At 34.9% G+C, this 13,769-nt stretch overlaps 3 protein-coding genes across 3 annotated transcripts in view; 1 reads left to right on the top strand and 2 right to left on the bottom strand.

The window, feature by feature from the left end:
• The first annotated feature begins 3,146 nt into the window (after positions 1 to 3,146).
• LOC140837713 (clathrin light chain 2-like) lies at positions 3,147 to 5,418 on the top strand. The gene is made up of 3 exons (XM_073203828.1): positions 3,147 to 3,564; positions 4,461 to 4,614; positions 4,706 to 5,418. The coding sequence occupies exons 1-3, from the start codon at positions 3,251 to 3,253 to the stop codon at positions 5,240 to 5,242; spliced, it is 1,005 nt and encodes a 334-aa protein (XP_073059929.1). The 5' UTR covers positions 3,147 to 3,250; the 3' UTR covers positions 5,243 to 5,418.
• A 2,168-nt stretch (positions 5,419 to 7,586) lies between these two features.
• On the bottom strand, positions 7,587 to 9,777 carry LOC140838586 (expansin-B3-like). Its single transcript, XM_073205014.1, has 3 exons — positions 9,205 to 9,777; positions 8,818 to 8,947; positions 7,587 to 8,136 (listed from the first exon to the last, which is right to left on the bottom strand). Exons 1-3 carry the CDS (start codon positions 9,636 to 9,638, stop codon positions 7,939 to 7,941), a joined length of 762 nt encoding a protein of 253 aa, XP_073061115.1. The 5' UTR covers positions 9,639 to 9,777; the 3' UTR covers positions 7,587 to 7,938.
• A 1,249-nt stretch (positions 9,778 to 11,026) lies between these two features.
• Positions 11,027 to 13,769, bottom strand: part of LOC140838585 (protein ACCELERATED CELL DEATH 6-like) — a 29,892-nt gene continuing 27,149 nt past the window's right edge. The window contains 1 exon segment of the mRNA XM_073205013.1: positions 11,027 to 11,756. Within this exon segment, the coding sequence (XP_073061114.1) occupies positions 11,145 to 11,756 (612 nt within the window). The 3' untranslated portion in view covers positions 11,027 to 11,144.

Below are 13,769 nucleotides of genomic sequence, written 5' to 3'. Positions count from 1 at the left end.
ACTCAGGTCGGGCTCACTTTCGACACCCTCAAGGTTCAAGAATAAAAGAGTGAACTGAATTAAACTAGAACATCAATAACTATATATACATACAATATATATTATGTATAATAAAACTACATGTAACTACCAATGAGCTCTTTTTCTTACACGGAAGCCTTTCCCACGTCCAAAAATAAAGAAGAACAAATAACAAATTCCAAATTGAAACAAACAAAAGAATTAAAATTAATGAAGATCATGGATGGCTGTCTAAGGAACAGGATAAGATTTATTATTACACATGCACTTATAAGCCATAGGGCACGTCTCAGCCTCTTCAAGTGACGAGCACACGAAGCTAACCATAACCAACCGACACGGCGTACAAGATCCACAGGCTTGAGTACAATCCGGCAAGCTGGACCCGGCAATCTGTAGCGGATCAGCTCTTTTATGCATCTTTTTGACCCGGTAGAGATCCATAAATTCCTTTTTATGAGGCTTTGCTTGATACGAGCCTGTTATAAATAAATTATGTAAGAATAACGATGGATTAAAAATTATAGATCTTTCTTTAATTTTACACATGTCCGACACACATTTCCTCGTATACAACTATGTTATATATGTCCTAAAAGTAACTAACACATAATCATTATAAATTGAACATTGAATCCATATTCTTCGAAAATGGTGCATCCAATAAATGAGTGACACATAATCAATATTCGCTTAAAATAAATAAATAATTGTATTTAATCGTTTATCATGTAACTAAAAAAATAAGGAAAAGAATCATACGAGGCGAACGTAGGTAACCAATATGCCTCGCATGTATTACGTCGACCACGCTGAGCAAAACCAGAACAATAACAACACTTCTGAAACTCCCCATCTTCTCCTATTCTATTTCCTCTTCCTTTGAAGAACGAAAAGGTTGAAAGAGAGAAAGAAAATATGCAACCAATTAATATGTATATATCATATTATTTATAAACAAGAAAATTGAATTGAAGCAAGTGACAGGCAAAATCGGTAAAAGAAGTGATAATGGATCACATAAAAAAGGAAAGATTGTCACAGGCTTTTAACCCTTTTAGCCATTGTGCATTTGAAAGATCGTCACACGTTTAGGAGAAATAATAATAATAATAATAATAATAATACTAATAATAATACTAATAATAATCAAGAATTTACTTCTCTAAGCCACATACACGTGAGTGAAGTGGACCAATATATCCTAAAAGTAGTAGTCATTCGATCTATTTTATATTTTTCGAGTTTCAAAAGTTGAAACGAATTAAATGGGTTGTAAATTTATTATGGACAGATCCAATTTAATGTGAATGCCTTGAATGTTGTTCGTGTTTTTTGATTTTTTTTTTATTTTAAATTATATATTGTGTGATAAATACAGGAATAGTGAAATAGATATGTATGTAATATTTTAGTTTTTTTTTTAAAAAAAAATTTTGAGAAGTTGAAGCGTGGAGTGTGGTATGATTTTTGATAAAACTTTATATAATTTCCACCTTATATATTTTGTCATACTAAAATATGTTGTATGTTCTATAATAAATTTTGACGCAGTAGTACGTATGTGCATGTCATTCCCTTTGTCTCTCGATGCAGATCGTGCGACCACCAAACTTTGGGATAATAATCCTTGTCAAATAGCTTGGCCAAGAAAGCTTTTAGCCTTTGGTTCTGTAGTCCTGCCGATGCATGTAAATACTAATTATTTAATAAAAATTATGATTTTTTTTAAAAAATAATTTGAATCATTTTGTTATTTATTTAGATATAATCTCTTGTCATATTAATCAAATAAATTGATCACTTTCAAAATGTTTCCAAATCAATGTGATCGTTATTTTTTCAAGGATGAAATATTCGAGATGGACGTTGAAACTCATGTCCCAGTAAAACCGGTGTTCGTCGGATACATACTCTGCAAATTTGGAAGCTAAAGTTGATTATCACTAACATCGAAATAAGACATGGATATTACGTTTTTGAGTTTAATGTTACTTTTATACATTTAGTTATCACCACTTTATATCATATTTAATTAAATATAAAGTTATTTAATTTATATTTAATTTACATAATATTACGTTTTTTAATTTTTTTGAAATATTATCATTCTAATTCTGGTATATTTATAGTAGAAAAAGTTGTTATTATTATTATTGTTATTATTATGTATCTCATTTAGAATTTCCATATAAATATTTTTTAACGTGTTTTAAAAAATAATTAAATATTTTATCAAAATTTATTATCTAATAAGTGGAAAAAATTGTGACTTTTTGAAAAATATTAATTATTGATAGATAAAATAATATATGATTATATATATATATATTTTATTTGTAACGGTTTCATTAAGCCAAGATAAATAAGTTATTTTAACATTAAAAGATTGTTATCATCATTATGTGTTATCTCAAATGATATAAATATTTTTAATATAATAATTTTTTATAATAATATTTAAATTTTAAATATATTAATTATATTATATCAATAATTTTAATAAAATTTCAAATGCAAATATTTATTAACTTTAATAACTAATTACATAAATAATAATATTTTATGAATAGCACTAGTAAAATACTAGTACTACTAAAATTTTAGTGATAAAATAAAAATTCGAGCGCTACATTTATCGTATATCCAACTTCAAAAAGTACTTATAACCAATGTTTTTATAATTGGGTCGGACCAGATCGGAAACTAGTCACGGGTCCGATTTGGACATCGACAAAAACTCATTTTATTTGTCAAACTGGTCGGATAGTATTAAACTGGTTGGAACCAATCAAATCGATCAAAAATTTGTTGGAACGGTTCACAATTTTTTTTATAATTCAATTTGGTTTTTACGTATATGATTATTTAGATTTTGTACTTTTAAAAATAAAATATTATTTTAGTAGTATTAAAGATTATTTGATTTTTTAGATTGGAAAAATAAATATTTTTATTATTTATATATAAATTTAAAATTTAAATTATTTTATTTATTATATTATATTATATTATATTATTATTTCATATGATATAACAATGAATCGATTGGATATATTATATTATTATTCCCCTCCAACTATAATATTAATAAATAATTTTTTTTAAGAAATGCACCGCTTTCTTCTCCATCGATCCTAAATCTTTCCGATGGCATCACACGTACACTGTTAGTTAAATACATTGCATTGTAATACATACATATCGAAGAAGATCTTGTTTTAGGAAAATGGATTCTTTTGATGATGGAGGGTTCGTCGTTGATCCCGCAAACGACGTCGTTGAGGGGATCCAAGATGACATGCAGTACGGTTTCGAAGGTGGCAACGATGCCGAACCACCGCCAATGGGCCCCGAAAATAACATGCACTACTCAACAGATGATTATGGCTATGGCGGTTATGAGAACGGGAAGCCGTACGGCGTGGCGGATGACGATAATGAAGGGATTTTCACATCGCCTGATGGCGGAGGCGGAGGACCTCTGCTTCCGGAACCCAGTCAGATGCGTGAGGAATGCTCCGCTTTTCGAGAATGGCGTCGGTAATTAATCACCCTTTTCCTGGAATACTCTTGTCATCGAATAACATTATTATTGTTCGATCATATGATTGCACAGATTCCGACGAGTCTATGTGCGTGACGTGCATGAATCTTCGATGATTGTGAATTGTATTAATTAATGCTTTAAATCAGTTTTTTATTTGGTAGCAAATTCGTGAATTTTCATCGAGCTGGTTTCATTTAAGCTTGCCAATTCTCTTCCACAGAAACATATTTACGTGGAGCACTCCAAAGACATAATTTTGGGAAACTTACATGTAAATTTTCATAGTTGTTCAAAATTTGAGTGAAGTGAGTTTTTCTAGGTGGGGGGATATCTCCAACTCAATCCATATGTCACCCATAGCAATTTTGGTTGTTCGCCCAGGGTAGTATGAACCTCTACGCGATTCGAAGCTCAATTCAATGTCATCTCCATTTCAAAAAGTTGCATAAATAATGATCAGGCTATTTCTTATAAAAATTGGTTCCAGCCCTGGATCATTAGATATTTGGAGTGACTGCTCTGAATATTGAATATTTATAACTAACTCGACGTGTCTTGACACCAAACTGGTGATGCACAGGTTTCATGATTGAGAGTCGCGGTTGGATCTAAGGATCATTTCTCTTCAGGGGATTTTACGCAGCGTTTATCATTACTTCGAAGATATTAAGCGAAAAGGCATTGCTAACACATTGGTTGAATGTGTTATAATAGAAATTTATGCTTTTGGCATCTGAAATTTGGTCTAATCCTTCTTTTCAGTTGTAGTATGATCCTCTTCAGAAAAAGAGTATAATATACAAACATTTCTATGGCATGAATTTAACATCTCTCTTGTTTTCATGTTAGTCTACGCATGAATCTAACACTTCTCTTATTTTATTTGCAGCCAAAATGCCATTTATCTTGAGGAGAAAGAGAAGAAAGAGAAGGAGATGAGGGATCAGATAATTGCTGAAGCTGAGGAGTACAAGCGGCAATTTTACGAGAAAAGGACTCAGAATTGCGAGACTAATAAGGCCCAGAATAGGGAAAGAGAGAAAGTAAATTCAAATTTCATGTTTGATACATATAGTTTTTAGAAGGTTATGACATACAAATGAGGAATTCCTTTTTTGCAATTTTTTGGTGCAGCTTTATCTAGCCAACCAAGAGAAGTTTCATAAAGAAGCTGACAAGCAATACTGGAAAGCGATAGCGGAGATCATACCCCGTGAAGTTTCCAAAATCGAGAGGAGGAGAGGCAGAAAAGAAGACGAAAAGAAAGTTTCGGTTGAGGTTATTCAAGGGCCGAAGCCCGGGAAACCTACCGACATGTCGAGAATGCGACAAGTCCTCCAGAAGCTGAAGCAAACTCCTCCACCCCATATGATTCCACCCAAAAAAGACGAAGCCAAAGAAGGTAAGGATGCGAAAGATGGGAATCCTGCCACGCCAAATCCATCTAAGGATGGAAAGGATGGGAATTCTGCAACGCCAAATCCGTCTAAGGATGGAAAGGACGGGAATTCTGCCTCGCCAAACCCTTCTAAGGTTGGAAAGGACGCTACACAAACTGCATCCCCTGCTGAAGCGGATAAGCCTGATTTGGACACTAAAGCCGATGCTGCTCCTAAAATAACGACCTCTGATACATCGTCCGTGAAGACAGAGACCCTTGCTAATGCCTGATGAGTGATATTGAATCTTATATATATATAAGAAGATTTTGTGGTTGAGTCTTTATTTCATGTTATTTGTTGTTACCATTTTGAGAAGTAATAATCTGTTTTGACAAATTTGTTGGGCTGCGAACGGGCATTGTCCTAACTTGTTTTGTGTTTCTTTTTTCTGTAATAAAATGAGTATCACTTTGGTCATTCTAGCTCCAAGTTCCTTGTCCTCACTGACATGCATTCATTGGCAGGAACATTTTTCCTGCCATTACAAAATTGCTTGGAATTTTGTTTTGGTGCCCTCTCAATGTAAGGGTGAATGCTGATAGAAGAAAGCAAGCCAGCAGTTCAGTTACTTGATTATGAAAAATCAAATCAGAAAATACAATCACAACATTTCAGGCAGGACCAAAATAAATCTAGCCGTAAAATCAAACCAAAGCATCGGCGTATCTCTTTTGGCTCAAGCCTCATTGCGTTTATCCTTCTGCGAAGACGCATTCCATACTGCTGTTTGTTTACCTTACCAAGTTACATAATCTGACTCCAAATTATTCCCTCCTAAAGGTCTCACGCCCCGTGATCCAGGTGGTCAACTCGGACGTTGTTTAATAATAACATAATTTTATTTCAAAATTAACTCAAAATAATCTTGTCATTAAAATTAAATTTCCGAAAACGAAATAAAATTATGGAAGTGTTTATAACTTAAAATAAAATGAAAATAGACGTAACTAAAATAAGTTCTCAGAATTTAACATGTTCTCGAAATAAAATTATCCGGATGCTGGTTTATGTTGATTTTTTGGTGGTTCTCCTATTTCACGGAACTCTAAGAAACAAGCTGTGGTTTCAAGCACGGAAGCTGAGTAGCTTATTTGGTTTCAATCTCTTCTTCCGGAACTTCACATCCAACTCTCTGGTGTGACAATCTCAGCATAATTGCATGAAGTGCTGATCCGGGTTTTCATCCACGCACCAAATACTCGAGTTTGATCTACACTTTGTCAGTGAAAAAGTCATTTCCAAATCTGCTGCCGATCAATATGTTCCCTCTCTTTTGATCAAATAGCAGATGCTCTCACCAAGCCTGTCTGCTCTCTCGTTCAATCATCTGAGGGGCAAGTCAAATGAATGTATGGTCCAATACTTAGGTGCAGTCCAGAAAGACTAGGCCCACTAAAAAAACTCGGCCTATAATATCTTTGGCAATTTATTATAATTTCTTAAATCCGATTATAACAAATATTTCTCTCGATAATCAAAAAGGAAGAAAAAGAATTTGCCCGTTTCGAACTGATAACCATTTCATGTGCTGGTAGGCTCAGGTTCAGTTCAACTTCAGCAGCTTTTGATGCATTCGCATCTACCGATCGACAGAATTTTGGACTGTGGAACAATCAATTACTCTTATTTTGAATTTATAACTGTTCCCAGATAACCGTTAAAATCTTTATTTATGTTGAATTCATCCGTAATCATAACTTTCCGTAAATCGTAAGAAGACTTTTTATGATATTATCAAGAACTTGACAAAAAAGAGAGGAAAAAAATGTCCATTAAAGTTGAAAAATTAAACGAGAGTCCGTGTCCGTAGACATAAAGTGTGTTTGGTTGAGTGGATTAAATAAGGATAGATTAATAGTCAAATATTTATCGTTAAAATTTTAAGATGTTTTAATAATCATTTTGACCCGATTTAAGATCCAATTTTATTAATCAAATAGTTATCCATAACATTGGATATTAAACCGGGTCAAAATGATTAATCCACTCAACAAAAAATGTAAACAAATCCATGTGTCCAACAACCCTCAAGAGTGTCGGCCGGAAAAGGTCGGAACTTGTGAACATGAAAGGTGCCCTTTTAAACATGCATGTTCCCAGCACATGCTCTACCTTGACCCACATGCATTCTTTTTAAATAATATATTTTCTTTAATTCTTGAGCTACTCTCTGATTCGGAATTTACAATTCAATATATACGATTTACGTAATCTTACGGCCAAATATGATATATGTAATTTTTAAAAAAATTATTTCTAATTACATATTACTCAAGGAAGTTTGTTCCAAGATCCGAATATATATATATATATATATATATATATATATATATATATATATATATATATATATATATATATATATATATGTCTCTGTGTGTGTATGGCAGTTGTTGCAGCAATGGCATTGAAGAGACAGGGGGTTGTTGGGGGGGGGGGGGGGGGGTTGATTGATGGATAGAGACATGAGATACAAAGTTGACAAACTTTAAGTTACCGTTAACCAATATTGTTTCTTGGGTAGTAATTTGTCGTTATCCTTATTTGTAAAATTAAAGAATTCTATCATGATGTACTAAAAACACTAGAATAATATATAGAGGTCCCACATAATCCAATCTTATACCACAAACTCCAATTGCTACACCGACGAGAAAACAGTACTGATTAGTGGGGAAATATGAAAACACACAACAAAGAAAGAAAAAAAGAAAGAAAGAGAGACGACTACTTATTTTCCCACTGACTAAAACATGTACTATTTCACAAACTATGGAATACGCACTCTCTCCTTTGGAGAGGGCTACTACACATATCACAATTACCATACACGCATACACTTGCAAGCAACTAACAAAACAGAGAGCAAATCTAGGTGTTGTTTTCGAGTCCACACGAAATTTGCATCGAGAACCAGAAGGGATTTCAGGAAAAGAAGTTGAGGCGAGAGGTGTAAGTGGCTTTAGGGGTCCAATTTCTCGGAATCACGTCCCTGGCCGAGAGCGTTTTCGCGGTTGAGAGTGTAGTTAACTTCACGGAGAATGGTCCTTGAAGAGGTCCAGCAATAATGCACCAATTTGCACCCCATATATGTGTCATCTCTAACCATTGGTTTGAATTTGCCTGCAATTAATCATACACGAAATCTTTTCAATTGGTTGTACACATTACAATGAAATATGCATTTGTAAAGAAAAATATCAATGACAAGTTCGTCTAATGAAGGGGATGTGCAGGGTGTGTGAGATTTGATCAATAATCATGAGTTAAATTCTCTTTGCTAACAGTTTATCGGACAACATGTAACACATAATGATTTGCACACATTCTACTATTTTAGCACAAAGTACATATGGAGAAATAACGAAGAAATATTCTATCATTATTAAAAAAAAGCCAAAGGGTTGTTATTAGTTAATTCTTTGCAAACAAATTAAAGTTAGGTAAGCGGTTGGATCAAGGGGTCACATAAGAGGCTACTTTTAGATAGTCGTGCAAGTGGAGACTTTTTGCAAGAGACCAAGAATCCCCTCCCCCTTTTGACTCTGAAAAACAAAAAAAAAAACACTTTTGTTGTCCCGATATCGCACTTTCACTAAAATAACTTAAAAAGCAAAGGAAAGTCTTTGAACAATTCCTTTTAACTCGAGAATTCGATCCATAGAGGTTACCCTTATAATTTGCTTTCACATTTCAAAAGGGATTTTCCTACCTATTAGTACAGTACTCGTAAGTGGTGATTTCTTTTTGTTAACTTAAAAAAGAAAAGGGAAATTAGGCACTCTAAAATCTGAATAAGTTTACCTGTCTTATGTGCATGGACCCAACATCGCCATCTCCATCCTCAAATTCAACTAAAAGTGAGAGCCAAAAGTTTGTTGATCCTTCATTCACTCGAAATGCAATGTTTTTTCCTGGATACTTGCACGCAGTCCTGTACGTGTAGCTCAAATTCAAATAACTTAGTCTGGTTTGAACTGAAAATCTTACAGATTACCTTAATTATTTAGGCTAGATACATGTAGGGTCAAATGTCAATACATGTTTTGTTGGGTTGGCCAATAATAATTCTTGGGGATGATTATTACTTTAATAAGTCACTAAATGACAAAACTAAACAATAAGACCGTTAAAGACACTGAATCATGAAACGGAAATCGTAGAATCACATGATTCCCTACTGTTATTTACCTGCGGTACATGACAGAGATTTCGCCCCGGTTTCGGAGCAGGCCGTGACCACCGGCGACCGCCATGCGGCCGAAGGCGGCGCCGCTGAGATCGAAATGCGTGCGCCCGTTTGAACAGTAACCTCCGGGGCACTCGTCGGTTATAATGACTGTCACAGCCCTCCTCGAGCATATGGAATTGTCCAAGCACTTCACTTTATAGCACGCGCCGCAGCCCTCGCCTCCCTTGAACAGAACCGGGCTCACTGCTCCAACTCTCGCCCTGAACGGCTTCACGTCCACCAGAGATCCGTACCCACACGCCCCGCCGTCGCTGCCGTCCCCTTCAGGGCTACCGTACCAAGTGGCGGTCGCTGGGTACCAATGCAGGTCGGCCACCGCTGCGGCGGTGACCACCAGAATGCAGACAAGGACTAAGTAGAGTAGACCCTTCATAATGTGGAATGTTGATAGTCAAACCACCACCTAGCGGCGGCGCGTGGGAATCGAGGCGAACTGTTCGCCGACGTATTTTTTGTGGAGTTGGTATGTGGAAAACTTTGAGACAGGAACTGGGTAACTGCATGTATATGTACTGAAACAAACTCTGCTATTTACTTGCGTCGCTCTTTTTTGTTCGCATTACATATATCAACTATTTTTTATTTGCTACATTTCATTTCTTTTTAAATTTAAATATAAGAAAATTTAAAAACACATAAAATGTAATATTTTTTTTTAAATAACTCAAAAAAATATACGTTTTGCAAAATTTATTCGTGCAACTTTCCATTGAATATAATTAATTAAAAACTATCACTAGAGATAAGAAAAGATTTGAAGTCGTTGCAATATCTATACAGAATCTATTTAAAACTTGTATACATCAAGTAGTCTGTTGATTATATTTTAGGGACTATCTTACAAAGTTAATAAAGTGGGACCTGACGACAGTTAAGGCGTTAAATCCGCATGACAAAAAATCCACGTGTCTGCTTTTAGGTGTCAATGCCTATTCTATTCTTTCATCAAGGAGTGTATATTTGGTTATATTTTGATATATCAAAATATTTCATTAAACTACTCGATATTCAACATTGAAAATATGAAACAAACATATCATATTTTAAAATTAAATATTTTACATATCATATAAACAACAAATTTTTGATATTATGACACATCTTTTTCGGATAAAAATTAGGTACAAAACCTTAAAAACTACTATTAATATATGATATTTGAGTACTACATGTTTCAGATCTAACAATGATACATGATTTTCGAGTATCCAAACATGTATTAACAAATTTTGACATTAATGACATATCTTTTTCATATGAAAATTCAGTATAAAATATTAAAAATCTTGGATTTATAATATGATACTTGAATATTAAATATTTCATATTTGACACTAATATATAATTTTTTTAGCAACCAAACATGTTTAACAAATTTTAGCATTAATAACACACAGGTTTTTTCGAATGAAAATTGGTACAAATATTAAAAATATAGTAATAATATATGATATTTCAATATACTTTTTCAGATCGGGTATAAATGTATAATATTTGACCACACAAACAAGATTAGAACATACTGATATTATTATAGTTGTTCCAATTTTATATTCAAAATTTTATTTTTTTTATATTAGATCTAATATAATTTGTTTTGAAATATCATATATATGTTTTAGATTTATCAATCTTTTGTACCGAATTTCATACGAAAAAAAATTTTGGACCCAAAGAGTACATTTCATAAGAACATCATCTAGGCTAAAATTGGTTTATACCCAAAAACAAACTGTCAAATATAAGATTCTGCTGTCACAAAAATGGAACAATTACATGAATTTCACAACAGTTAATGATATTCAGTTTATTGGTATGAATTACAGAAATACAAGAGCTTGAAAGCTCAAGGAATCCATATCACAAAATGCATATTTATCTATCCATCCTTCTTGTCTTGTGATTTAGTTCTGGTTGCTAACATAAGGAGACAGAAGGGATAATATGAAATGTAGCGTGCTATCCTATTACTTGATGTAAGTGGCATGCATAAAGGTATCAGGAGGACCAACAAAACCGAAAGGAACAATAAACCTATGACTAAAACAACAGTACTCAGCCAGTGAAGATTACGAACCACTAGGAATATTCCGGCCGTGAAAGCCATGGACATCATGGTAAGAGCAATCACCAACAACGGTTGCGCTACAGTCATAGCATTACGCAATAACTTAAGATCACCTAATTGAGCCCAAATGAGAGATACGGCGACAACTATGGAGCTATACATGGCTATAGTGTCACAGAAAATAAATACGTGAAAGGCTTTTTTCCTTAACATTGCTGCCATGCCAATGTTTGTCTCAGAAATGCTATACCCACCAGGCAAAGTGAAACCGGCTGCAAAAGTTATTGTGGCTACAAGAGTTGATACAAGCAATAGAGTGTTAACTCTGTCCTTGTATTTTTCAGTCCAATAGCTCGAACCCCATTTGAATTTGCTCTGCCTTCGAGGTGTTCCTGCTGCTTTCAGGGCAGACCATGTCAATCCCTGAAAGACGATATAGAGATATCATGGGTAAGATTACTGGTGGCTTGTCAAGAGTTGGTTAAACAACCTCAGTGATACTTGGACCAACAAAGTTTATATAGATCGTTTGATTGTTTTAAAGTATATAATTATAATGGATAATCTACATTGCTGGATATTAGTTTTAATTAATGCTTAGTCGGCTAATTATCAGTTAACATCACAGTTAGTGGTTCAATGTTTTAGTTAGTTAGTTAACTAGCGTTGCATATATCTGTACAAATGAGAGTTTATTCTTCACTTGAGCAATAATAGAGTTTTCAGTTTTTCTCTCTCAACTCATGCTCAATACATCCAATATGGTATCAGAGCAATAACCGCTCACTCGATTGAAGATCTCCGATCAAGTTGAGATGCTCGCCGCTTCGCATACTCCGACGATCAGGCTGAATTAATCCAGCTTCTCGATTCTTTCTGCAATGGCTAATTCTGATGATTCCATGAATCCTTACTATATACATCACTCCGATGGCCCAGGGCTTGTTCTTGTCTCTCAACTACTGACCGGAGATAACTTTTCCTCCTGGTATCGAGCTATGATCATAGCTCTCTCGGTGAAGAACAAGCTGGGGTTTGTGGATGGATCAATTCCAAAACCTGATAATTCCGATCCGAATTTGTTGACTTCGTGGAAGCGAAATAACAACATTGTGATTTCATGGATACTCAATTCCGTCTCAAAGGATATATCAGCAAGCATCATCTTCGCAGACTCCGCTGTGGATATTTGGCAAGATCTCAAAGATCGTTTTTAGCATAGCAACGGTCCGAGAATATTTCAACTAAGACGTGAATTAATCAATCATCGTCAAGGCGAATCGTCTGTAAGTGTATATTTCACAAAACTCAAAACAATTTGGGAAGAACTCAACAATTTCAGGCCTCAATGCATTTGTGGGAGCTGTTGTAAAGGAATTAAGAAACTGGAGTTGCATCATCAAATGGATTATGTACTAGCCTTTCTAATGGGGCTTAATGAATCGTTCTCCCAAGTCAGAAGTCAGATTTTGTTGATTGATCCTCTGCCTCCAATCAACAAGGTGTTCTCTATGATCATCCAAGAAGAAAGGCAACATCAGATTGGTACACCCACATATTCACCCGATGGCTTGACACTTGCAGTAAAGGGAGAACCAATCAAGGGAGAACCAACTAGATTTTCAAACGATAACATGGGATCTGCATTCAGAGGTAAGCCTCGTTATGATGTGAGGAATTATCCGAGAGAACGTTCTTTCTGCTCCACGTGCAACATGCATGGTCATACTCTAGACACATGCTACAAGATACATGGTTATCCACCGGGGTTCAAAACAAGGCCTCCTCGAAACTATTCTTCATCCCAAACTCATCCGGTTAATTTAGCTTCAAGTCAACCAAATTCTACTGAGGCTACAACTGACTCATTTGGCAGCAACAATGAGCCCTTTTTTCAGGGTCTGAACAAAAACCAATATGGCCAACTCATGACAATGTTCGCCAATCATCTATCATCTACTGTGACTAAGTCTCACGATGCAGCCAACACATCACACTCATCAGGTACTTGTCTCTCCATATATGTGCCACATTCCTTAATGTCTTCTTCCAGTTGGATAATGGATTCGGGAGCTTCACGACACATATGTTCAAGTCCTAAAGATTTTATCTCCATGAAACCCATACGGAATTCAGTTGTCACATTGCCAAACCATACACATGTTAATGTTGAGTCATGTGGCGATGTCAAGATCAATGATGATTTAATTCTTCGGGATGTTCTGTTTGTCCCGGCCTTCAAATTCAATTTGTTTTCTGTGGGTTCGTTCATTGCGCATACTGAGATGGTCATAAGTTTTTCTCGTGACAAGTTTGTGATCCAGGATCTCAACCTCAAGAAGACGATTGGCAAGGGTAACAGAGTTGACAATCTCTACGTTCTTGAAGCGAACACATCCTCCGAACTTACCGCAAACTCAGTCTCTGTTCAAGAAT

Source organism: Primulina eburnea, chromosome 8, assembly GCF_022965805.1.
Source record: "Primulina eburnea isolate SZY01 chromosome 8, ASM2296580v1, whole genome shotgun sequence".
Taxonomy (NCBI): domain Eukaryota; kingdom Viridiplantae; phylum Streptophyta; class Magnoliopsida; order Lamiales; family Gesneriaceae; genus Primulina; species Primulina eburnea.
Note: the sequence above shows the minus strand (reverse complement) of the source record. Positions and strands in the feature narration are given on the sequence as shown.

Bases quoted from the DNA above. Each gene is read 5' to 3' on its own strand.
- LOC140837713 (XM_073203828.1), top strand. From the start codon at position 3,251: ATGGATTCTTTTGATGATGGAGGGTTCGTCGTTGATCCCGCAAACGAC. The intron at 3,565-4,460 runs GTAATTAATCAC...TTTTATTTGCAG, and splicing joins GCTTTTCGAGAATGGCGTCG to CCAAAATGCCATTTATCTTG. The intron at 4,615-4,705 runs GTAAATTCAAAT...TTTTTGGTGCAG, and splicing joins AGAATAGGGAAAGAGAGAAA to CTTTATCTAGCCAACCAAGA.
- LOC140838586 (XM_073205014.1), bottom strand. From the start codon at position 9,638: ATGAAGGGTCTACTCTACTTAGTCCTTGTCTGCATTCTGGTGGTCACC. The intron at 8,948-9,204 runs GTAAATAACAGT...CTACACGTACAG, and splicing joins ATCTCTGTCATGTACCGCAG to GACTGCGTGCAAGTATCCAG. The intron at 8,137-8,817 runs GTAAACTTATTC...GATTAATTGCAG, and splicing joins GGTCCATGCACATAAGACAG to GCAAATTCAAACCAATGGTT.